The sequence below is a fragment of the Bombus flavifrons genome, chromosome 17 (assembly GCF_040668555.2).
Source record: "Bombus flavifrons isolate JBK064 chromosome 17, iyBomFlav1_principal, whole genome shotgun sequence".
NCBI classification, from domain to species: Eukaryota; Metazoa; Arthropoda; class Insecta; order Hymenoptera; family Apidae; genus Bombus; species Bombus flavifrons.
In genome coordinates this window covers 7293135-7318686 of record NC_138458.1, presented here as the reverse complement: position 1 = coordinate 7318686, position 25552 = coordinate 7293135, and the positions used below count along the sequence as shown (strand labels likewise).

Genomic DNA, 25552 nt, shown 5'->3' with positions numbered 1-25552 from the left:
TGTTTAGCCGATTCGACGTGATGAGAATTCTCCTTTAGTTTATATCTAGTAACTCAAAAAACTTTGGAAAATACATATGTATATTTAAATTCAAATTTCCCTAGATTCAAACGACTGCAATATATTTCTCAGAATGTAAGATGATGTATATAAAAATTGTTTTCGCTTTTAAATGTGCAAACATGTTTGAATTTTTGAAATAAAACTATTTGATAAGATAATTATCAAGTGTTATGTGGAAGAGACATAGCTATTACGTGATCTCGAAGATTGGGATATGTAAGATACTTTTTAATTACCTTAAAGATGCTATAAAAACATTAATTATTCTTAATTTACTATAATTTATTAATATTATTAAAGTCAATGTTAATATTAACAAATTAATATACGATGAAACAACTTGAAAATCTTAATAGGATTGAATAAAAATAATTTTCCAAATAAAGTAGTTGAGATTACAATTGTAACATTTTAATCATATAAAGTAATCACGTATGGTGTGCTAAATTTGTATCTCCTACTATTAAGATACTATCTCTCTCTTTCTTTGTCTCTTTCCCCTCTCAGGTTGCGATATCCCACGGTTCTACTATTCCTCTCGACTTCTCGAAGATTTCCGTGTATCGAGTTATGTTCAATATTAACGCGTGCTCTTGAAAACATTCTCTATTTGTACAAACAATGATAGTGTTTTAAAAACTAATCATTATATCCATGATTTTGCGTACTATTAAGAAACATTGAAAATAATTTATTTCCTCTCTGTCTATTATCTATTCGGGTGAATTGCTCTTTTTCTTTGATGAGTACACAAGTGCGAAAATATCAGACAACGCAAAAGACTTCCAACATCGATGTATCGATACTAAAGACTGCCGGGGGCGAGGTTTTGAGACAATAGTTTCTGAGTGAGGTTACATGGACTCATTGAAATGTCGTGGCTGCTCAAACAACGGACTTACGATTAGCTCAGGTGAGTCTAATAGAAATACAACATTGCTAAGAAGTTTTTTAGAACAGAAAAATAGATGGTTTTTCATTGGCTCGAAAGAGTAGGTTTGTTTGATTGTCGCTGGCCCGATTATTTTAGACGATGACGTGCTGCTTATGTATACTCGACACCTTGTATTCTTACTCTACCCGTGCCGCATTCCTTCGGTGCAACTGTGCGATATTTGTGTTAAACAGGATATTACCAGTTGTACTTGCTGCTGTTTCCATCGATATACACGAAACTGAAAATAAAAAAATATCTTTATAGATACCTACAACTATTTGAAAAATAATATAAACACTACAGAATACGTTATTTGATATAATTTTTATTTTAAGTAATAAACGAAATTATTATATTCTGATATAACAGTATGTTAATTTACTATTTGAAGTTATGAAATAAACGAAACATTTGGAAATCGTATGCTTAATTGTGATTATTCTAACTATTTAATCTAACTAGTGGTTCTTTGAAAAAAATACCAATCTTATATTTTATTTAGATGAAAAAAGATGGGAGAAAACAGGTTAAGCTGTGTTTTGTTCAGTGCTTTAATTATATCACAGCTTTAATATTGTATTGAAGAGGATTGTTAAATGAAAATTTCATGTCAAATTCTTCATTGTTTACATAATATGATATATGTCAATAGAGTATTATATCTCTGTTATCGAGATAAACATGAGCATTATTTACATTCTACAATACGATCTACGCATTTTTATTTTACAAATTACAACTTTTCGTTGTCTCTTTCGATGTATTGAAATGAGCTATAGAAAACGATGTCAAAACATTCAACAAAAACGTTGTTCTTAATTTATCTTTTTCATTAAATTTTTACTCTGTTAATTGCGCATATTAAATTACTGCAAAAATCTTTAAAAATACTCAAAAGTTTAATCAAACGACAACTTTTATGTCCTGTAAGAGAAAGCAAATTTATCGATATTACGCGTATTCATTGATTTTATCAACTTTTCTTCCTTTATGAAACTTTATTTATTCTTCCTTTATTTTGTATATTTAAATATCTGTTTCACAACATTTTGTTTTATATTTGAAATTTAAGAATATTTGAAAATTCAGCGATTTAGTGTTTTTTTTATTTAAACATATTTATATTAGTAGATTTTACTTAATCTTAGAGTTTCTACATATTTGAAATCGTCAATACCTAATCAATATCCCGTTAACATTGTAACAGTATGCTGTCTTACAATGGAAGTATTTGGTTAATTTTACGAGATTTTATAGTTACTTTTGGGGGAAAGAATCACCTACGTTCATTTCGCTCTTACAAATGATTGTAGAATACCATTGTAGAATTTTCTACGACATACTTTTGTTGCTTTATTTATTTTATTACATTTATTTCTTGACTCCTGCCTTTACAGAACTTTATTATTCATTATGTTAATTTTTTTTTCTCGATATATTTAAGTTGTAAGATTTAGTTTTACTTAATTATCAATTTGATGATATTGTACTGTATATTTTAGTTACAAAGTCATAAACGCATACTACAGATATCTATTAAATATTTACTAAATATTTTGCAAGTTTCCACTTGTTTCATGTAAAATACTTTCTCCGCTTATCCAACAAAATATTTTTTTTCGTATTAAGTTTGAAGGCAATAATTAAATTCATAATTATGATAAGAGCTGTTATATATAATCCTAAATGTACATCTTTCTAATACATAACTTTCCATTCGTTTTCTAAATATTCTTTAACTAGAAAGTCTAAAAGGAAATACAGATATAGACAGCAGAATTTTTTCTTTGTAGAGAGCAGGTAGAGAGTTTGTTTCCTAGAAGCGAAGTGGTCTCCTAAGTATGTACCGACCTATTAGCTTCGAATTAGCTTCGCGTTAGATCGAATACTTTGGGTGGCCGTGCATTCCTTTAGTACAATACAAGAACACTGCATTCTTCTTGAAGCGTTATATACAATTCTCATTAATAGAATCGCGTTTACACCATTATACGTTTACATTTCTTTGAAACATTAATTGTACATTTATTTAATGTACAAGCAGGCATAAGGTGATTCCTCGGTTCCTTTCTCGATAATTAAGCCCCAAGCGAAAAATTTTCTTTATTATATATTTTCTTCTCACCTTTTCATCAGGAATTACCTCATGCTCGTTTGTATATGTTATTCAGCCGTATCCTGTATATGTAGTGTAAAAAACTATATAGTTTACATCCATGGATACAGTTAATACAATAATATAAATAATACAAATAAATAACTTTAGAGATGTTGATGTACCTGAATAATAATTCTAAGATAAATTGCAAGATATAAAAAATAAATTCTGAATTTGAATATCTATAACAGAAATATTTGCTTTTATTGTTTTTATTCTTTTCGTCGTATTATGTATAGAAATCATAAGTTATTGTAACTGTTATTTACTATCTGATTAAATAGAGCTATCGTTAATTAATAACGTATTATCAAAACAATATTTAATTGAAATAATTGTACAAAACAATAAGAATATACGTATACTCACAGTATATTAACAACAAAATATTGGGTTTAATTCTTTGAAATACATTTATAATAGTAAGTTATTAACAGACATTATTATACTATACTTACAAAGACGTATCCTTCCTATTCTGACTTAAAAATTTTGAACCTTTAAAATCCATCTTTTTTACTTATCTTATGATAAAAGATGTTTGAATATCGACTTGTAATAATTCAAGGTACAAAGTTGATGTTGGTCATGTAAGGTTAATATTTCGCTTCAAGCATTATTTTAACTAACTTTTCAAAACGATAGAGAATTGTTCTATTTTATATCAAATAAATTTAATAAATAAGCTTAGAATCTGCTACATTAATGAAACAAAATATCTCAATTTAAAAATGAAAACTCTTTCATATGTCTGATTATGAAATTACGTATCTAAATTAAATATAATATATGATAAAAATGTTATCATTATACAAGGTTATCACAATATGTAATACAAGCAATAAAAGTAATAATAATAATAATATTGTATTGACAAAATGTATTAAAAAAATTTTCATTCGATTTGTTTAATTTTATTTTCACTTGCTACATCTGAATTATAAATGTAAATAGCAAAATAAAAAAAGCAATTTAAGTAATTTAACTGTTTCTCGTGGAACAGCTTTATGTCAGATAACTCAAGCAAACGCGTTGAAAATTCGCGGCTAGATTAATCGCCCAATCATTCGGCAGCAGACAGCATGGCACGAACCTTTCTGTTTCTATCTCTATCTGTAATAGAATGCAGGTCTGTCTCAGTGGTTCTCAAATTTTATATCCAACCATATAAAAATATACAAACATTTTACTTTTCATCTATTCATGCGAATAGTGACATATAACAAAAATCATTAGTTTCGAGATATTTGCAAGAATTAACAGTAAAAGTGAGCTATTTGTGTACTGATATGGAAATATTATAATATCTTCAGCAAAATTATATGTATATACTATTTAAAAAGAACAATGTCATGATTCAAAATAGTCCTAAGACTATTAGTTAAATTATAAAAGAAAATAATTCTTTCATTGCTAAATGGTTGAGTAAATTAATAATTTCTACTTCAGACAACTGATCTTATTTTAAATTTACATTTCGTAATTATATGATTATTTTAGCATCCAGTGATTTGTGTGTGTATAACAATTTATGTTAAAACTATTTGTCGTTAAATAAACTTTTAACAAATTCGTGTACACGTTTTAAACATATCTCTAAATGTTGTATTTTTAATTATCTATTATTTTATATAAAAATTTAATATTTGAGTTTAACGAGTTATATAATTAATTATTTAATTCTTATTTCTATGAATTAATAAGATGATTATCATGAATTGACACATAAATATAGGAGTTAATGCAAAATTGTTTTATTTCCTATAATTTCAACTTTAGTTATGAATTATCAAAGAGCATTATCAAATTTTTCTATGAGGAGCAAATGAAATTTACAATACTTTCTTTTATGGTAAAAATCTACAATGATTCAAAATCATTAATGATTAATTTTTTACTATTTTTCTTAATTGTTCGTGTCACTATTAAAATATTAACTTGTGACTATATGTATAATTAAATTAGAATTGTGTTTGTTTCATTATCCATTTTTAAATCTCTTTAAGGAAATGTTCATAATTGACATACAATATCAGGGGTTTCATTATTTTGCTTTTAGGGAGGCAACATCCGTGAGCAACGACATCACAATGCGCATGTTGCTGCCACTGAGGTTGGTTTTAGTCGCAGCAAGTTTGCTGCTGGCAACTACCACAGCAAACATTCACTTGCATCTACATTCTGATAGTGCCAAACATTTTGCTATCAGCGAACGTCAACAAGCAATTGCTGGAATTGAAGCTAGCCTTTTGTCTCTTCTTGGTTTTGCTAAAAGGCCAAAACCACAAGGCCAAGCTTATGTTCCTGAATCATTGAAAAAACTTTTTGTAAAACAAAATACAATTGGTATGGCTGATATTGCTAAACCAGGAATTCATGCCAGATCTGCTAATACAGTGCGTTCCTTTTCTCATGTTGGTAAGTATATTTATAAAAAGTAAATGTATCTAAAATTATTTTTGACGTTATATTAGTTAATAAATTATACTGTATGTTTGCAACTGAATAACGATTAAATATTACTTACAATATAATGTAGTTAAACAATGCAACAAGTAAAATTCAATGTACTTTAAAATATAAATGTACATTACAATATGTGTAGATAACAATAATAATAACATAATTAAAAAGGTTAAATAAAATATATGATAATTAAGATCCATACTATTACATTATTATTTATATCTCAACCTTTTTCTTCTTTTATTTGTTTTTATGCAGAGAGTGAGGTGGATCATAAATTTCAATCTCCAAATCGCTTTCGTCTTTCCTTTGATTTAAGTAGTATACCTTCAGGGGAGAAGTTACAAGCTGCAGAATTAAGTCTTTCTCGTGTACCTATTTTAAATGAAGATGATTCCAATTCGAAATTGGGTAGAATACTTATATATGATATTTTACGTCCTGGTGCAAGAGGACATAGCGCTCCGCTATTGCGTTTAATTGATAGTAAACTGCTAAACACTAGGAAAAATGGCACAATTAGTGTAGACGTACATCCTGCTGTGGAAAGATGGATAAAAGATCCTAAGAACAATCATGGACTTTTAGTACATGTACGTGGAACTAAACAGGAGCATGTGCGTTTAAGGAGAAACGCAAATGAAAGAAACGACACATGGGTTGTTAATCGTCCAATGTTATTTACTTATACAGATGATGGCAGGTACAAACTAGTTTCTTCATATATTTTTATTCCTTTTTATAGAAAGAATAACTACAGCATTATTCTAACCTTTCTTAATTATGCATTCGAAATGTAAAGCTTTTAATTTAATATTTTATTTTACACATTTATTATTATATACATACACATGTATAATAACAATATATTTAAATTGCATGTAATAACAAATTATATTATACATATAATATATTTATATTTTGATGATTTGATAATGAACTATAAGTTCACAGAAAAAATATTAATTACGTAGTATATGAAATAGTTTTCTAATAATGATTAATACATAATTTATATCAATATAAAATCAATAATTTACATGAATATTATATCAAGAATATTTATTATTTAGATATAAGATGTCTTCTGCAAGTCAAATAATGGACCGTCGTGCCAGAAGAGCAGCACTTCGAAAAAACCGCCGAAAAGATGGACGTGAAAATTGTAGGCGACATCCACTTTATGTTGATTTTGCTGATGTTGGTTGGAATGATTGGATTGTTGCCCCCCCTGGTTACGATGCCTTTTATTGCCATGGTGATTGCCCGTTTCCATTAGCAGATCACTTAAATTCTACCAATCATGCAATTGTCCAAAACTTGGTTTACTCAACAAAACCAAGTATGGTGCCTAAAGCTTGTTGTGTACCTACCGCTCTTAGCTCTATATCCATGCTTTATCTTGATGAAGAAAATAAAGTAGTATTGAAAAATTACCAGGACATGTCTGTCCTTGGATGTGGGTGTCGTTGACTATTTGCTATTTGGTTCAGTAAACTGTTTTTACAGTGAAGAATGTATGTGCAATAAAAATGAAAATAGTTAAAGAGACATTAAAAAATGAGGGAACAAAGAACTGAGATTTTATTAAATTGAATAAATAGTAAATAATGCCATTTTTGGAGGGTATGTTGAATTGTTTATTAAATGTTTAGGCAATTATAACACAGTTGAACGATTTTAAGTTCATTGTGTGTGGAAATTTCAAACGATTGATTAACTATTGGAATTTCAAATATTAGGCTGGTTGCCTAACTTGTCCCATGTTTATAAAATAAAAAGAATCTGAAAAGTTTGTATAATGTAATCAAATTTCGGTCTATTGATTATCATAGAAAAATTTAGATACAAGGAATAAAAAAAATTTATTATAAATACTTCAAGTCCTCCAAAATTTTCTGTGCATAAGAAATATCAATCAGTTCTTCTTGGACATAATGATTATTTTTATTAAGTCTATGTGGTTGTTTAGAAAGGAAGAAAGATTTAAAAAATTAGGCATTTAAGATTTTGATCCTTGTTGTTTGTACTTGTACCTTACATTAACACGTTGACTGCCATGACACCCGTATTCGGGTGTTAGCAAAGTTTCTAGTCAGGCTGCGTAACCCATATTCGGGTGTCGCTTATTTGACTACTTGCGAAGGATCGTCGTAGATATTTGAAAAGATATTCCATAATAATAAAACTGTTGAATTGTTATAAAATAAAAATACGAAAATGGTTTATTGAAAAAATTATTTAGAATGTAAAACTTTAAAGCATTCTATACATAGCTGAGGTTGGTCGGGACAATTTGGACAATAAGTTGTTGTTTTCTTCAAATTCTTTTGTGCCTTTGTTCGGTCCATTCGACGTCTTTTATTTGCATAACATAGTTTGCATGCGCGTCTAGTGCTTCTTCCGGAATCATTTTTCCGAAAGGCGATATTATGCTGACTCCGTCGAAGACAAAGATTTTTTGTATTTTCAGACAACCCTAATAATTTTGCAACTAATAATTGTCTAAATACTCTAATATTTATATTTTTCCTTGTTGCAATTTTGTAAACCGTCAAAGCGTTTACAACAGAAATTCCCAGAAGGAATTGAATGCCAAGTTTTCTGTACCATTTGATTCCTTTTCTAATTGTGGTGACATAAGAAACCATTTGGTCAGAATAATCTATACCACACTTTCCTTCATTATATTCAACAACAGCTAGTGGTTTTAATGTTGCGAACAAATGAAACGGAAGATCATTCTTAAGACCACCACTTGAGCGACTCGCATTACTAAAATATCGATGGGATCACGTAGCAGAGAACGCTTGGTACTGCTGTACGCGTGGCCTGACGGAGATTTCTTTGAAAACGTAGTCAACGTGTTAAAGTATCTTACAGTTGAGAAAGGAGAAAATATTTTCAAAGGAGGATTTAAATCGAGGTAAATGCGCGCGCCAAAATTTTAAGTACCCCCCTCCCCTTTTGTTAAGAAAGATTCTAAAACAATAATTTGTTACTATTGACTATTGATTAATTTTTTAATCGATTGTTAATTGTTCAAAATAAGAAATTTTTCTTTGAACAAGCATACAATCAATTTTTTTGACGGCAGGGATATATATTGATAAAATACTTAACTGAGAATCTTACATCCATATTTATTTATCAATCTAAGAAAAAGCTTTTTCTGTAATTTCTTACGCATTTCATTTTTATGTTTTATTTTATTAGTAATTATTTCTCTGTGGTATCATAAAATTCTGTTACATTAATGTTAGATTTGTAGTAGATTTAATACAATTTTTCAAATATTTGAACAAAGATATATCAGGCGTTTATCAAACATTCCATTTTCCAATTCCATTTTTAATTAAATAACGTAATATGCTAAAATATGAGCAGTATTAAACAATACTGAATTATTACCAGAATACATATATTTTGAAATATCATTTAATCTCTTTACAATAAGATATTATCTTTTCATCGAATATGCATATAAGATTTTTGTGTTTTATTTGAATTAATAGTTAATTAAAACAAGTTCTAAATGTTGTATATAAAATGTTTTTAAAGTATTTATACAATCTGTATCAAGTTTTATTAGTTCACTAATACAAACGGAAAGCAATTATTATATTTCCTTTCTTCTAATGAATACTGAATGTATTAAGGACTTGTAACAACTTGTTTAAGAACTTGTAAAAACTCTTGAAAACACATATTTTATACCATAATTAGATATTGTACAGCTTGAAAAGTATAATAATAATAATTTACCATTTTAAACAGGGTACACAATAAATTTTAAAATCTCTTTTCTCCTAAACTTAATTTCTTATTGCCTGAATTTGGCTCTTTATAGTTTATAAATTTGATTAATTTGATCAATTTCATTAATGTTGAAGGTACAAAATATCTTGAAATAAATTCTTCCTGCCGTCAAGAATAAACCGTACCTGCCTGAGGAACAATTATTTATGTTAGCAGAGAAATCTGAGCATATGTATATTTGTATAAAAACAAAAAGAGACGAATATGATTTTAAGAATCTGTTATAGCTGTGGCGCGCGTCAGCCTGTAAAATCTGTAAAATAGATAGAAATAAAAAACGACTAATGTAAATAGTGCGTCTGTATAGTGAATTAGTATATATAGTATTCTATTTGATGTTTTTATTAATATTTTTACATCTTTCGATTGTACACAAATATTGCGTGTGTAAATAGTGAATAAATTTTAATAAAAATATATGTTAAATTACACTTACGTACGTTTTTTGTACCTAAATAGAACAAATAAATAGTAGTTAAAAGAAAATACGAGGAAATTGATTAAAACTAAAGCTTACAATTAATAATATATTTTTTAATTATTATTAAAATGCATAATTTTAAAATTATTTTATCATAAAATAATAAGTATCATATAAAATATGTAACAAAAGTTTTATTCTTTTATACAATTATGCTACATACATAGGATAATACATATTTTTGTTGTAAATGTAAAAAAAATATAGAAGAATTATTTCAGTCTTTAATGCCAAACAAGAATAATAATTTAATAGAATGTATTTCTTCAAGGCTTGTGTAATGGCAGTGCGAGGTAAAAATCATTTCCACATGACACATTGTACATTTTATATATACAATAATTTTGAATTTCATTTACTAAATATCCTAAATGTTGTATGGCACAGTCCGATTATAAACTGGAGGAACAGCATTACTTTATATCATTATTTAAAAATTGTAACTTACTAATTTTCATATGTTGATTAACTATTATATAGAAATGTAAATATATAAATACACATTTAGTAATTTTCACTTTCACGGTAGAGCCGTTACATAAAAATGCAAATAAATGCGAGAAGTACTTTTCATTTTCGCAGTAAAAATTAAAAAATGTTTTTTTCTATAAATACACATTTTAAATGTTCTTAGATTATTTAATTATTATATGTCATTGCTTATTTTGATTTTATTCTCATTAGAAATAATTTTCAATTGTTCTATCTATTTTTAATTTGTAATATAGAGTTTGATATGTCTTGATTGTAAATATGAAAGTTACTCAACTAACTTCTTATACACTATAAATATATACGTACTTAAAGAAAAAAAACTTCTTTGCAAAACAACTTGGATATCGAATGTTAAAAATCATATACAACTTTTATACATTGTTACAATATTTACATTTTACGATTAAATTCCTTACAAATACGTTACAAAGTTAAGAGGCACGATGGTATAAATTTTTTACAGAAACAAAAAACCTATTCAAATATAAGTAACACTTCGAACAAATTTAATAATGTTGCAAAAAGATATCTTTCCTCGAAAACCGTCTAAAAGAAGGTATCAAGTAAAATTTAATGAATGAAATTTAATTACAAAATGATAAAATTTTTATCTTATATTATTTTACTTATTAATATAAATAAATAAAAATTGCTTAACATTTACTTTCTTCGATTTCGAATATTTTAAAAATAATGTTTTTACTTGTCCACTTATAAAATATAAACGTTTTAATAAAATAAATTTTCATTTTTAAATTATTTCTAAAGACTTACCAAAAGATCTCATTTTTTAAAAAATAGAATATAAACAATTTTTAATATATTCAAGGAACAGGGGAAGGAGGTGGAGGAAGTGGACTAAAATACGTAGAAGATCGTGAACTAGGAGAGGGAGGACAACTAATTGCAGCATCACTTTGGTAAACAGATCTTGGAGTAGGAGGTGGAGGATAGGGTTCACTTTCATATCTATATCTTGCTGGGTAATTGCTGTCTGATTCGTCGCAAACATCTGTACTGCAAGGAGTTGGAGGTGGAGGCTGATTTATGCTCCTATAATGCCTATAAGGTTTATACCTAGATGCATTACTGCTTGAGCATCTAGTAGAATTGGCTGTTGTTGCTGGACTCGGAGGAGGATTCAATGTTTCTTGTGGGTAACCTCCTGTGGAACTACCTCGAGTTGAACTGGAAGCTCCTTAAAGCAGAATATATATTTATTATTATAATCACAATAACGGATAATATTATTCATCATAATACATTTTCTAATCTAAATGTCTACAAGATGGCAAAATGTCTACAAAACCAATTGTTCTATATATTATTATAACAAATCATTTGTACTACTTTACTTACAATGATTGATTTATGATTTAATAATTTAATTATGATATATTAGTTTGTAAATTAACAGGTTACCGGTTATATGGCTGCGGTCGTAACTTGATCCTATACTGCTTCCATTTAACATTGACATTCTTACAGTTTCCATTCCAATTTTCAAATCTTTCCTACAATTTTTTTGCGCGAACATTGGTTTTGCTAATCTTACTGGTTTGGGTGATAATGGATCTCCAGCTGAATCATGTAAAATATCAGGCAATTCTTCATTGTTTATGAATTTTCTTCTACAATAATAAAATCCGAAAGCAATTGTAGCAATTGTTGCAATCAGTCCAATAGGTACAATAATAACATAAGTGATTTTTCCAGATTCTAATGAATTATTTTCTTGTCGAGGATTATTTGCAGGCGTACATGCAGATGCAAGTTCATCGCTTCCGTCGGCACAGTCGTCCCAACCATCACAAAGCGCTGAACCAGAAATACAAACACCACTTCCAATACACTGAAATTGACCTGGACGGCAACAATGAGCTTCGTCTAGGCCATCATGGCATTGAGCTGTTCCATCGCACACCCAGGACATGTCTAACAATTTTAATAATAATTCACAATTTCGCTATATTTAATTCGTAATTTGAATGATTTGATAGCTCAATATTCTTACCAATGCAATGGCCACTTTGACATTTAAATTGTTCACGACTACAAGCTGGACAACCTAATTCATCACTTCCATCAGGACAGTCGGTTTGGCCATCGCATTTCCATGTAGCAGGTATACAATCTTTTGTTACTGCAGAACTAGGTGCAGCACAAGTAAAATGATCCGTTCCACAGGCTGGCGCAGCTCTACAAGTTTTTTCATCTTCAGATAAAACCAAAGATTTTGGACAAGAACATCTGAAAATAATGTCTTTTATATACTTTTATTAATATAAAATTTTCTATGCAATGATTCTCTTGCTAGAAGTTTTAAAAAGAGAAGTCGCCAATTCGTTCGATCAGACATTATTGCTATATAAAGGATAATAATGCCTAATGCTATCGGCTACCGTTATGACAACGTTATGACAACCGTTATGACAACGTTATGACAACCGTTATGACATACATTTCTTTTCAGTTCCCACATATGCAGACATACATATGTGGCACCTTCTACTTTCGAAAGAGACTTCCCCTCTAGTGAAAGAATCATCCTATATGAAGAGTCCATAGGAAAAAGTGGGAATGTATAGTTTTAGCATTTTTCAGATAACGAAATTTTGTTTTTCAATATATGTCACTACTTCGTATTTCATCATACATAAAAAAAAAATATCACTTTATTCTGCATCATTTGCAACTTTTATTTATAATTTTAAGTAATATGTAACATATTAAACTCTAAAAGATAAGAAGTATTTAATTTTCGTGATATACCTCAATTTTTTATAATTACCGCAAAACTAAAAAAATTTTAATTCACAATGCGACATAGCCAATGATAAAGAGCAGCAATACGAAAAAATATTAAACTCGTTAAAATTCATTAAAATCGACATTCCCCCTTTTTCCCGTACATTCTTCATATGGTATATATATTTTATTTGCTGATCAAGAGAAATTAAAAATGTACCTAGAAGAAGTGATTCCTATACAAAAATGTGAGCATCCTCCATATTCCCGAAAAGGACTACAAATATGTGTTTTCATTACATCATCTTGTGGAGTATTTATCGCAATTAAATCTGTAAGTACTTTATTCATGATTGTTTTTCTTCCATTTCCAGATTTATTAATACGCTCTAAACTTGATGTTTCCTTATCAAACCAATAAATAAAATCAAAAAAGATAGACAAATAAACAGTTGAGCCTTGTCCAACGGGAGAAACCAGAATTCTTCTATTGTTCCCATCAAAATCTGCACATTCAATCTGATTTCCATGTGCCCAATATACAATGCTTGAAATTGCATCTACTGCAATACTTGTTGGTTGTTCTAGATCAGTCGCTACTACAATTCTCTCTTTTCCATCCATTTTACTGCGCATTACTCTCATTTTTCTTCCAATATCTGTCCAAAAAAGTAATCTTTTTTCTGAATGTATTGCAATATTTCTTGGTTTCTCTCCATCACCTTTGACTACAACACCTAGAGCGGAACCATTGTCAAGTTTTGTAACATTGATCGCATCATTTGTGGCACATGACCAGAATAGTAACCTTCCCAGTGAATCTAAAGCAAGATCCACTGGATGTCCAGAATTTCCGGAAATCATTATACTGGAATGTGTTTTATTTTCCAAAGTTCTCCTAATAGATAAAGTTCGTCCATCTATCCAATAAATGTGTTGAGTTATAGGATCAAATTCTATAGATCGTACATGCTTCAAACCTTGTATTCGGAGAACTACATCTGGACAATCATTTGTATCAGGAAGAAAGCGAAACATTGCATTGCGTAAACTATACATCATAAAGTTTTTTGGTGCTGTAACAGAAAGAATAAGTTATTAGATTTAAATTAATATACATCGCGCATATATTATGATATACTATATCAATAACAGAGGATTAATTCAGTTAATAATTTTATATTTATATATTTACATCGTTAATTTAACCAATTGAATGTGATATCTTATATGTGTGTCTTCATTACTTTTGAAGGTAGCATTAAGTAAAAAAGGAACTTATAAGGTATCAAGGAGTACAGATTATGCTGATATTTATTTGACCTTGTGATAACTTTGGCAAAAAAGGAAAAAGGGAAAATAGGCAAAAAGAAAGAAAAAACAAAAAAGAATTCGTCATAGAATTTGACGAAATCTCCACATCTAATTGAAATATATTTTTTTCTTTTCTTTATCACATCTACTGCATTTAATATTGAACGTAATCGAGAAAATTTAAAATAGTCTAGTATAATTAAAGATTTTAAGAAAATTATAAATCAAATTTTTTTAATTTAAATATACTGACCAATGCAAGTTTTATTATCCTCTGATAAATTGTAATGAGTAGGACACCCACATTTGAAAGAATTTGACATGCTTTCATTATCTCCGGGTAAAGCGATACAAAGATGAGTGCAGTTGCCATTTTTTAATGCACAGGGATTCCATCCTGCTTGTCTAGAAGCATGGAAAACCAATAAATCTGTTACAGATTCTAACTTATTATGTATCTTCACTCTGCTTAATCCAGTAGTCTTATTAGCTTTCTCTATGTCACCTATTGATTAAATGAATCAACATCAAACTTTGTTCAAAATATCTATAAATTTCGGAAAATATCTATTGAAATAAAAATCGAAATTTGTTGCAAATAATAATATGACGCATATGTAATAGTAACTAATAGTAAGAATAGTAATGTAAGAATAGTATAGTAACGTAGTTGATAATTTTATGTACTTTTTTACCTGTATTCCAATCTGTCCAATAAATGTAATCTTGATACTGAGTAATACTAAATGGATATACAATATTTTCTGTTATAATTGCTACTCTTTTTCTTGTAAGCAGATCAAAGCTATCAATAGCTGGAGTATATAAATCTGCCCAATATAATTTTCGTGCTGAATGATCAATTGTTAGACCGTTTGCTTTTCCAATATTGGAAAGTATTATTTCACGATGCGTGCCATCTAAATATGATCTTTCTATACTTCCAGAATTTCCCCATTCTGTCCAATATATATGGCTAGAAAACGATCATGGTGTTAAAAACTTAATTATACAGGAAATATTTATTTCACAAACACTTTTACAAACACACAGAAGTTGTCACTATAATTACCCTCTGCTAGGATCAAGAGCTAAACATCTAGGTTCAAAAATGTTACTCCAAATGAGGACTTTTCTACTACAACCTTCTAATCGAACCATTTCTATTCTTCGTGTTCCTGTATCACTCCAGTATAAATTATGACCAATCCAATCAATTGCTAAACCTTCAGGTGTTTCTAAACCAAGATCAACGACTCTTTCTATATCAGATCCATTTATGAAAGCTCTTGTAATTGTTTTTAATTTAACATCCGTCCAATAAATACGATTGTCTGCTATATTAAAGTCCAAGGCGCTAAAAAAAATAGGATGACAGTCTTTAGGTTTTTATAAAAAAATTTTAATATAAACAGATCATAAAACCTTTTGTTTATAAGCATAAGCTTTACCTTGCATCTTTAACTCCAGTTAATGGAATAATATTATCATTATTTGCATTTTCGATGCTAATTCTGCCAATATTTTCTTTCCTAGCAAATAACATAAATGCATCTGGCACAAAACAAGTTTTTTTATCTTTAGTTAACTCATATCCAATTTGACATGCGCACACATACTTATTTCCTGGTCGATTTAAACACAAATGACTACAACCACCATTACTTTTCACGCAAGGATTTGTACCATTAACTTTTCCTAAATGCACTGCTTTTAAACCCATGACATTTGGAACTTGATCAACAATAACTTCTCTTTCACCACCTGTGAGTTTATGTGCTCTATCCACACTTCGTCTTTGCCAGTCAGTCCAATATAGATAATCTCCTAATAAACTTAATCCAAAAAGGTGTGGAAGATTATCTGTAATTACTTCTCTTCTATCTGTACCATCCATGTTGCACACTTCAATCTTATCTGTTTTTGCATCGCACCAATATATTTTCCATCGTGCAAGATCTAGAGCAATTCCATTTGGCCAAACAATATCTTTATTTACTAAAAGAATACGTTCTGTACCATCCAGATTACTTCGCTCTATTTTTGGACGTTTTTCATTCCAATCTGTCCAAAACATCCATCCTAATTCTGGAGCTAAAGCAATTGCTCTGGGTTCAATTAAATCTTCATTTATTAATACTTTTCTACTTGTACCATTTAACCGGGCTACTTCAATTCGATCTGTTCCTGTGTCAGTCCAATAAAGATTCCGTGCTAACCAATCAACAGCTATTCCATCAGGATTTTCCACTTCTGTTATTATAATATTTTCTTGATTGGAACCATCAAGCGAAGCTCTACGAATTGCACGAGCTTCTTCATCTGTCCAGTAAAGCATTTCTTGCACAGGATCAAAGTCTATTGCTATCGCATGTTTAATTCCTAAGTATATTGAAAAATTATAATATATATAAATTTTTTTGAAAAACAAATTAATCTATGAAAAAGATATTGAGGAATACCTGTTAATGGTAATACGAAATTAGTATAATCTGGTGAATCTAAAGAAATGCGACAGATTTCATTTCTTTGAACTATTAATAACAATTCTTCTGGTCCTTCTGCACAAGTCAAATTATCCACTAATTTCACACCTGTAGGACATGCACAGCTATATCCAGGTTCTGTCATACTTAAAAGACACAAATGTGAACAATTTCCATTATTTCTTTCACAAGGATGACTCCCATATGGTTGTCTTCTAACATCCCAAACTTCTATGTCACCAGGTATATACTCTCCATGTAATAATTCTCTAGGAAGTGTTTGAGTTTGACGAACATCGTATGAATGTACACACCATGTTTTCCAATCAGTCCAATATAATTTGTGATCGAAAAATGTCACTGCAAACGGATAATCTAACCCTTTTTCTATGACTTTTCTTCTATTTTTTCCATAATAATCCATCACTGCAATAAATTTAAGTCTTCCGTCTACCCAATAAACCAATTCATTTTCATAATCCACTGTTAAACCGTTTGGCCAAAATATATCGTCAGAAATTATCACTTCTCTCGTTGATGGATCTCCATTCATTGCAGCTCTTTCTATTTTAGGTACATCACCCCAATCAGTCCAAAATAATATACTTTTCATCGGTACAAGAGCAATAGCTCTTGGCTGATAAATCTCTGTCCAAAAAAGGACTTTTCTGTGACGTCCATCAATACTGGTTACTTCTATTCTATTTTTTTCTCCATCTGTCCAATATAATTTTCCTGTGTACCAGTCACAAGCTAAACCATCAGGAGAAATTAAACTGGAATTTACTACAATTGTTTTTTCGCCAGTATGGGTGCCATTTGTTTGAATGCACTGAATTATTTCTAAACCACTATCAGACCAACACACTAGTTCATGTTCAAAATAAAAATCTAATGCTGCACCTTCAGACAGATCTTTTATAATAGTAGTTACTTTATTAGTACGAGAGGCATTGGCCATTCTAATATCTTTTTGTGTGACAAAGAGAAGAGTTGGCGATCCTAGAAATAATAATTCATATTATTAAAATTAAAAAATTCTGCATTATTATTATATATTTAGATAGTAGAAAATTGAAGATAAAATTCCGAAATTTATGACAAAAATAATATTATGGGTCATAGTATTAAGCAATATTGTTAAATTTGAGTAAAAGAATTGTAGCACGAAGATAGATAATAAATATTATAAAAAATAATATACACCAAAAGTAGTAGTAAAAAATTAACTTTATGTTATTATAAAATCTAGATAATCCTTAAATTTGTTATATTTTACAATTAGTAACATATTATGCAGTGACATTATAATAAAAGAAATAAACTATAACAAGATATTTAGGCATAATTGTTTAATAACAGATGACTTATAATATAACCTCTATATTAAAATCATGTAGAAAACAACACACTAAATGTTACTTACCATTAGAGAGGAGGACAAGTTTGAAAAAGCATGCAATCAGAATAATTATTAAACTGATAATAGCCATTCTAACAATTGTAAAAAGATCTTTAATTACTTAAAGCACACGGCCGTGACATATACGGGCATAGCCGATACGTCCGTCGTTTGCCAAATTGCTTATTTTAGTCATTGATCTTTACGGATTCAAGCTACGATATCTCATAAGAAAATATATATCTTATAAAAAATATATTACACTCATTTTGATTATAAAAAGATTTACTCATTTTCTATCGGTAAACGGAAGAAAATTTGTACGTTAAGGGGTTAAATTATGGACATTACGAGGAGCACCTTCGGCGTCGTATGTCAATTTCTATTCATGACGAACGATCGATCCGCTCCCTATACAATTTATACAATTTTCATCTGTTGAATCAGATTTACGTTGTCTTTAACTCAAGATAAACACTAACTTATTCTCTGTCGCTCGTATAAACTGTTAACTAAGCAGACGCTTCCTTAGGAGCCAGCGGTTCCCGTAACGGCCGTAACCAATCATTACTATCCCTTGCATTTACAATTTCCAATTGACAATGAAGCTTAACTGAACTTGACGTCACGAAAACTGAGTATGTCAAATTTTACTATACTATATATATAATGCTAATAGAAATATTTCCCTACTTATAACATTTAAAAAGAAAGTAGTTATTTCTTGTTAAATCATTAAGACGTTTATGCAGATATTTTGCACGACTTAAATTTAAAAAATATTTTTCCAACAAATAAACAATTGAAAATTAATATATAGTATATATTTTTATAACCTTTTAATAACAACATTTTCTAAGTGCATGTTAACTTACAATTAGTTTAATCTTTTACTCGAAAATAATAAAGTATAGCTTATTATTTAATATTGCATATGTATAACATTAACATAATGTTCCTTTTTGGTTTTAATGTTGCTTCGATATTGAAGATCATTAGCAACACTATCTAACAAGATTATAATCTTTGGCAGTCTTGTTTCGGACAGAAACAAAATTCTTCTGTTTTATTAATATAATTAAAGTAGAAAACTACTAAAATTTTAGGATGAATTATATTTATATATACATGTATATGACCGTAACCATAGTGGCCGGTGACACCAAACTCCCTCTGTGTTCTTACCTATAATTAACTCTAGTTCTAGCAGCGACTCATAGATGTCGCATTTAATGTTTTGATTGTAGTAGTAAGCGTACAAATGATCATGTTCTCGCGCACGCGGATCTCGAGTTACGTTGTTGATAACAGAATATAGAATTATTAAGAGGCTAAGTAGTATATGATAGACAATAAGTTACAGAATAACGACAGATTATACAATTTTCCAAATATCATAATTTTTACATTGATTTTAAATAAAAGACAATGAAAATTATTAATCTAATTATTTATACAACATATTTATATTTTAGTGATATCCCAATTATTTGTGTTTATAGAGATTAATATTCTCAGTACATTTATTTTCTAAATTAATACATAAGTTTGTAGGTATACAACATATTATGTTTCTGTTTTTCACAAAGATTTATGGACTAGATATATCATTACTTAAAAACCACATTGATATTCAATTCTATTATAAACGAAGTTCAAACAAGATTCGAATATATATGTAGTGCATTTTAAATAAATTATAAAGGCAGCATATTTTAATACGTTGTTAAATTAATATTAAATTGACTATATTAGTTAATAATTATTATTTATCTGGTTCTCACATGTTATTCAGTTAATTACTTTTATTGAAGTCATTTGCATTTTTAGTGTGGAACATGTCTAGTATTACGCAGATATCGATATCCATTATAAATAGAAATCATTGTTTAAAACAAAACGTGTTGTTACAAACTTGTGTAAGGCATTCAAGTTCTACAGAACAAACGCCAGCTACGTATTGTTCGGAATTGGTTAGGTATTTTATAGTTACTGATAATGAATATATGTATAGTAGTTGACAATCATAGTTATTTTAGATGTTTACATGCTGTTCATTTTAAATGTTACATTATTTATAGCATTATTTGTTATTATAGAAGTGAACAATTAAATAAATGAGAAAATGTTAACAATTATACTTTGAGAAAACATTAAATTTCCCAAAGTTGTAAAACAATTAATAAATAATCAAGGATATATATATAGAAAGTCATTAAATAAATTGTTACTTTTTACATTGTTAATTTCTTCCAGAAAACATGATTATGAAAACTTCCTGTGTACATTGCTATTATCAAACAAAACTGAAGCAGCCGCATTTGCAATTCGTGCATTTAATGTTGAAGTAGCTCAAGTAAGAGATCAAGTGCGTGATTATAAAATAGGAGAAATGAGATTACAATTTTGGTCAGATGCAATAAATAATACATATAAAGGAAATCCTCCAAGAAATCCTGTTATGTTGGAGTTACATAGAGTATGATCTTATTTTCTTATCTCTTTGGTTCTCTGTACTATTTATTGTCTCACAAATTATAATAATTGTAAGAAAAATCTTTGCAGATTTTACAGAAACATTCTCTTTCTAAACATTATTTTAAACGTTTAATTGATATAAGGCTTGATAAACTTCGGGATTATTCATTTCATAATATGAGTGAAATAGAAAAATATGCGGAATACAGTAGTTCTTCTATTTACTATCTTCTTTTACAAGCACACGGTGTAAATAATATTAATGCTGATCATGCTGCCAGTCATTTGGGGAAGGCACATGGCATTGTCAACTTACTTCGATCGATTCCTTATAATGCCAGTAAAAGAGTGAATATGTTACCACAAGATATTTTAATGAAACATAGTGTTTCTACAGAAGCTGTATTACAGGGCCAATCCAGTAAAAATCTTCAAGATGTAATATATGATGTAGCTTCCTATGGAAAATTACATCTAGATGCTGTAAGTACAATATCAAGTGCAGAATTAAAATGGAAATGGATAAAGTAGAGAATGAAAAAAAGGAACTGATTATATTTGATCTTTTATATTTTAATATACTATAAAAGTTTTCTTATTTTTAGACAATTTCTCTTAAACATAGTATGGGAAAAGAAGCAAATTTAATCTTTTTACCAATAATTTGTTTGCAAAAGTATTTAAATAAATTAAGAAAAGCAGACTTTGATGTCTTTAATGCAAAACTACAGAAGAAAGATAATTTACTTCCTCTATACTTGTATTGGAGAAGTTTTATGTATTAAATTTGACATACTTTTAGTTAAGATTATCTTTTGGTTAAAGTATTGTAAAATATTTGAAATAATAATTATATCATAATACAGTTAAACTAAATATTATTTTAGTACCTTATAAGAATAAGAGAATTTCAACACATTATTAATTTTAACAGTTTACTTTTGTAATATACGTTTTAATTATTAAGTTTATATAGAATATATAGGAGTAATGAGATAATTAATTGACAAACCTTTTGATAAAAACTTTTCTCCATATTTTATTAGAACAAATTTGTAGGATTAAAATAATTAAGTAATTTACATTGTGTGTGTATTCTATTCATTTTTGCTCAATGTTACATGCATTTATGGGAACTCGTATTTTTTTAAAACTGAGAGTAATAAAGTAATTCCGATTGTAAAAATCACCTGAAGGATAACGCAAAATAAAAATTTGTATTGGACAGTGTAATATTTATCTAATCTATTTATAGTAATCTATTTATAGTAATTAAGCAACAGTTTCTAAAACTTCAACTAAATTATATCTGTTTTATGCATTATGAAAATAACTTGTATAATTTTCACACTCCATTTCTGTAGTATTCAAAGATAAGTCACCAGTACTACAAGGTATTGTAGGTATATTTGAACCTTGAACAGTGAAACCGTGATAATCTTCTTGTTCTGATTCTGTAGAACATGGTAAATTCAAATGGGTAGATGCTAGTAGTTCATTTGTAGATTTGTCCTGTTGTGTGTCAAAATCACTTTGTGTATCCAAACTTATAAGACTCGTTTCATCCTCTGCTTTGCTTACATCAAAACTGTCATCACCAATGAAAGAAGGAAAATCAAAAGTGGGAGATGGTGTAACACAATCTTCTATTAAAGAAGTTCTCACGTCATTTTGTGGTGTGGAATTATTAATTGTGGCAGGACAGACCTGTTGTTATAAGTAACTATTTATAATGAATTTTTTAATTAAAAATTAATTAATTAAGAAGATTTCTTACTTGTGGAATAATTGGAGGTGGTAACTGATAACTTTCAATATCTTCACAATCTAAATTAGTAGGCAATCTTTGGCTATGTGTAATTAACAATGGAGTTCTGTCTAAAACCATGTTCACTTCTGACTTCATTTCATCCTGAAATTGTAACATCTTTTCTTTTAAGTTTAATGCTTCAGTCATTATTTCTGCAGTTTTGGCTTTCATTTCATCAAGGAGGGTTATATCTTCGCACATTAAGTGCAGACTCTGCACATACGTGAAAATAAATTATACTAAAAGCATTTAATTAGTAATTTAATATCATCAAAGAATAATGTAGTATGTACTTCACATATCATTAAAGCAGATTCCCATGTATTAGCAGGTACACGTTCTCCGGACATATAAGCATTAAAATCTTTTTCGTCCATATTTAATGACTCAGCTGTCAAATTTTCAATAAAAGATACAGCACAACACTGAAATTATTATTATTATTATTATTATTATTATTATTATTATTGTTGTTGTTGTTGTTATTTCATTACCTTAAATATCATATAAGGAAAGCTAATTGTTTTTATTCATTGATTGTTTCATTATAAAATAGTAGTAACATTATTGATAAATATTAAAATAAATGTTACCAGATTTGTGAAGTAATATCCACCTTCCCCTGTCATTAACCTGCTTGCATTACAGAACCTAGTAATAAAATTGATGTTACTTTTAAGACGAGCAGGATTAGCTTTTAGAACAATGAAAATTAAGGCAGGAAGGAATTCATCTGCAGATGCAGGCCCACCAACAGATTGTTGTAACATTACAAATATATTTCGACAGCAATAAATAACGCAAGAAAGCTTTTCTTGTGGAGCTTTTGCGGAATCCATATTTAATAAATCTACAACAAATTAGGAAGCTATTTTCAAATAATTGGTGAATAAATCTAACACATTCAATAATTGGAAATGTTGGAAATTAACATAACTGATTAAAACTTTTTTAATAACAAACCAGTTATGGAAGTATAAACAAGTTCTCTAACTTCAGAACTGGTTTCATGTATTCGACATTCCAAATTTTTTCCACTAACCCAGTTCAATTGCCGAATTCTGTAATTATCATAATTGTCATTCTATTTTATCTGAAATGTTATTAATTTGATTTATGAATAAGGCGAACCTCTTCTGTATTGCCAAATCTTTTTCTTCGTCGTTTGTAAAAGGTGGACAAAACAGAATTCTGTAGAGCAAAGTCATCGCATATCTTTCTACATAATCTAATAATTTTTCTTTAACTTCTGGTGATATATCTGAAATAGTAAATTAAAAATGTTCATGTTTAAGACACTAATTTGTTAATGTCCAGATCATTTTAATATAAATTTATTTTTTCAATACCTGCATATTTAACGCTATTTTCTAAACGTTTAGCAAATACTTGATAAAAAGTTTGTGTAATCTCTGAAAGTTCCTCTATTCTCTTCACATCTTTATTCTGCAGTATCTCAATTATAAATGAGTGCATACACTTTCTAACATCTTTTTCTACCGGTGTTTTAGCAATTATACCTATTAGGTCGCGGTTGTCAGCTTTTACTTTTTCAAGATCAGGATTATCTTTTGTTAATTCATAAAGTAATTCTTGGTACCCCTGTACTTTAGTAAAAATCAAAACATTCAGAATAATATTTACAAAAAATCTGATAAAAGAAAGTATACATAAAATAACAATTAAATTTTTTTTAATATATATTGAGTAAATGTTTTACAAAAGTCAAATAAAAGTTAAATATACTATAGGACAAATGTACCTTTTGCAACTGGTTTACGAAAAGATATATTTAATAACTTATACTTTTTCTCCTGTTGTACTTTCTTTTCCTCATATTTTTGATGTGCACTAATTGCATTCTTGTTAGAAGAGGCACTGAAACATTAATCAGATTGTAGCAATAAATATAAAAAATATATAAGTCCATATATTTTAAGAAATAATTAATAAATAGATTATTAGCTTTTACATGAAAATAAATATAACATTATATTAAAGCACAAAAAATTTGGTGCACAAAAGAATGAAATCTAAATAGTACAATTTCTAATTGTTTTTCATGTATAAATATATGCATTATAAACATATTTAGTGTCGATTGAAACCTAATTCCATGTTAATTATCATCTTAATGCAATGTAATTGTTATCACAAAGTTCACAATATAAAAAAATAACATTTCTAAAATTTTTACATTTACATATAGACATATGGCTTTGAAAATAAAAAAAAAATTTGGTATAATATAAATTGGCTTAATATAAATTGATCAATAAACGTATAAATCGTACCTCTGTCCGCAAACATTACATTCTGTTTCTGATCTTTGTTTTTGTAAATACTCTCGATAACATTTGCTACAATAACCTTCCCATTCGGCATTTCCATAAAATCCACAACCATTTTTACATTTAAGATCAGCTTCATCGATTCTTAAAGTGGGTGTTTTTATAGAGTACATTTTAACAAAACTTCTTGGATATTTTTACAATTCTTCTTTCTGTATAATTCACATTTTACTTGTACAACTCAGTTATTTCTATCTTTGACGCGGCATCAAGTTATACATACATAGTTAAAAATTTGGACATATGACAAACGTGAAAACGCATGCGTATAGATACTGAAAAGTATGTGTATACATACATATATGTATATTGTATCGCTAATTTATATCAATATTTATAAATGTGATTTTTATCCAATATATTCGAAATTTTAATTTAATATTTTAAGTTATATAGACAGGTGAATTCAGAACTCTCAATTTGATAAAAACATAGTCGATAATGATCATCTTACTATATAAATATTTAAATTATTATTAATTTTATTTATTTATTAGAAACGCACAAACGATTCTTATGTATGTATAGGCATATATAATTAATA

The 25552-nt window shown here is 28.4% G+C and overlaps 4 protein-coding genes across 5 annotated transcripts; 2 read left to right on the top strand and 2 right to left on the bottom strand.

Annotated features, from left to right (window-relative positions):
• The first annotated feature begins 138 nt into the window (after positions 1-138).
• On the top strand, positions 139-9389 carry LOC138188782 (protein decapentaplegic). Of its 2 annotated transcripts, none has more exons than XM_069130818.1 (4): positions 139-976; positions 5218-5576; positions 5883-6327; positions 6698-9389. In XM_069130818.1, the coding sequence occupies exons 2-4, from the start codon at positions 5249-5251 to the stop codon at positions 7095-7097; spliced, it is 1173 nt and encodes a 390-aa protein (XP_068986919.1). In that variant the 5' UTR covers positions 139-976; positions 5218-5248; the 3' UTR covers positions 7098-9389. The 2 variants fall into 2 exon arrangements, with proteins under 2 accessions (XP_068986919.1, XP_068986920.1); XM_069130819.1 differs by lacking the exon at positions 139-976 and adding an exon at positions 4305-4426.
• A 649-nt stretch (positions 9390-10038) lies between these two features.
• arr (low-density lipoprotein receptor-related protein 6) lies at positions 10039-18971 on the bottom strand. The gene is made up of 10 exons (XM_069130510.1): positions 18394-18971; positions 16944-17969; positions 15933-16863; positions 15554-15838; positions 15177-15457; positions 14735-14986; positions 13388-14243; positions 12434-12669; positions 11842-12354; positions 10039-11617 (listed from the first exon to the last, which is right to left on the bottom strand). Exons 1-10 carry the CDS (start codon positions 18458-18460, stop codon positions 11244-11246), a joined length of 4821 nt encoding a protein of 1606 aa, XP_068986611.1. The 5' UTR covers positions 18461-18971; the 3' UTR covers positions 10039-11243.
• A 636-nt stretch (positions 18972-19607) lies between these two features.
• Positions 19608-21820, top strand: sicily (NADH dehydrogenase (ubiquinone) complex I, assembly factor 6 homolog sicily). Its single transcript, XM_069130513.1, has 5 exons — positions 19608-19923; positions 20200-20347; positions 20626-20848; positions 20935-21330; positions 21453-21820. The coding sequence occupies exons 2-5, from the start codon at positions 20208-20210 to the stop codon at positions 21630-21632; spliced, it is 939 nt and encodes a 312-aa protein (XP_068986614.1). The 5' UTR covers positions 19608-19923; positions 20200-20207; the 3' UTR covers positions 21633-21820.
• A 40-nt stretch (positions 21821-21860) lies between these two features.
• Positions 21861-25259, bottom strand: Rabex-5 (Rabaptin-5-associated exchange factor for Rab5). The gene is made up of 9 exons (XM_069130512.1): positions 24952-25259; positions 24420-24535; positions 24007-24264; positions 23789-23918; positions 23621-23718; positions 23251-23507; positions 22951-23082; positions 22625-22870; positions 21861-22554 (listed from the first exon to the last, which is right to left on the bottom strand). The coding sequence occupies exons 1-9, from the start codon at positions 25119-25121 to the stop codon at positions 22162-22164; spliced, it is 1800 nt and encodes a 599-aa protein (XP_068986613.1). The 5' UTR covers positions 25122-25259; the 3' UTR covers positions 21861-22161.
• Positions 25260-25552: the final 293 nt, after the last annotated feature.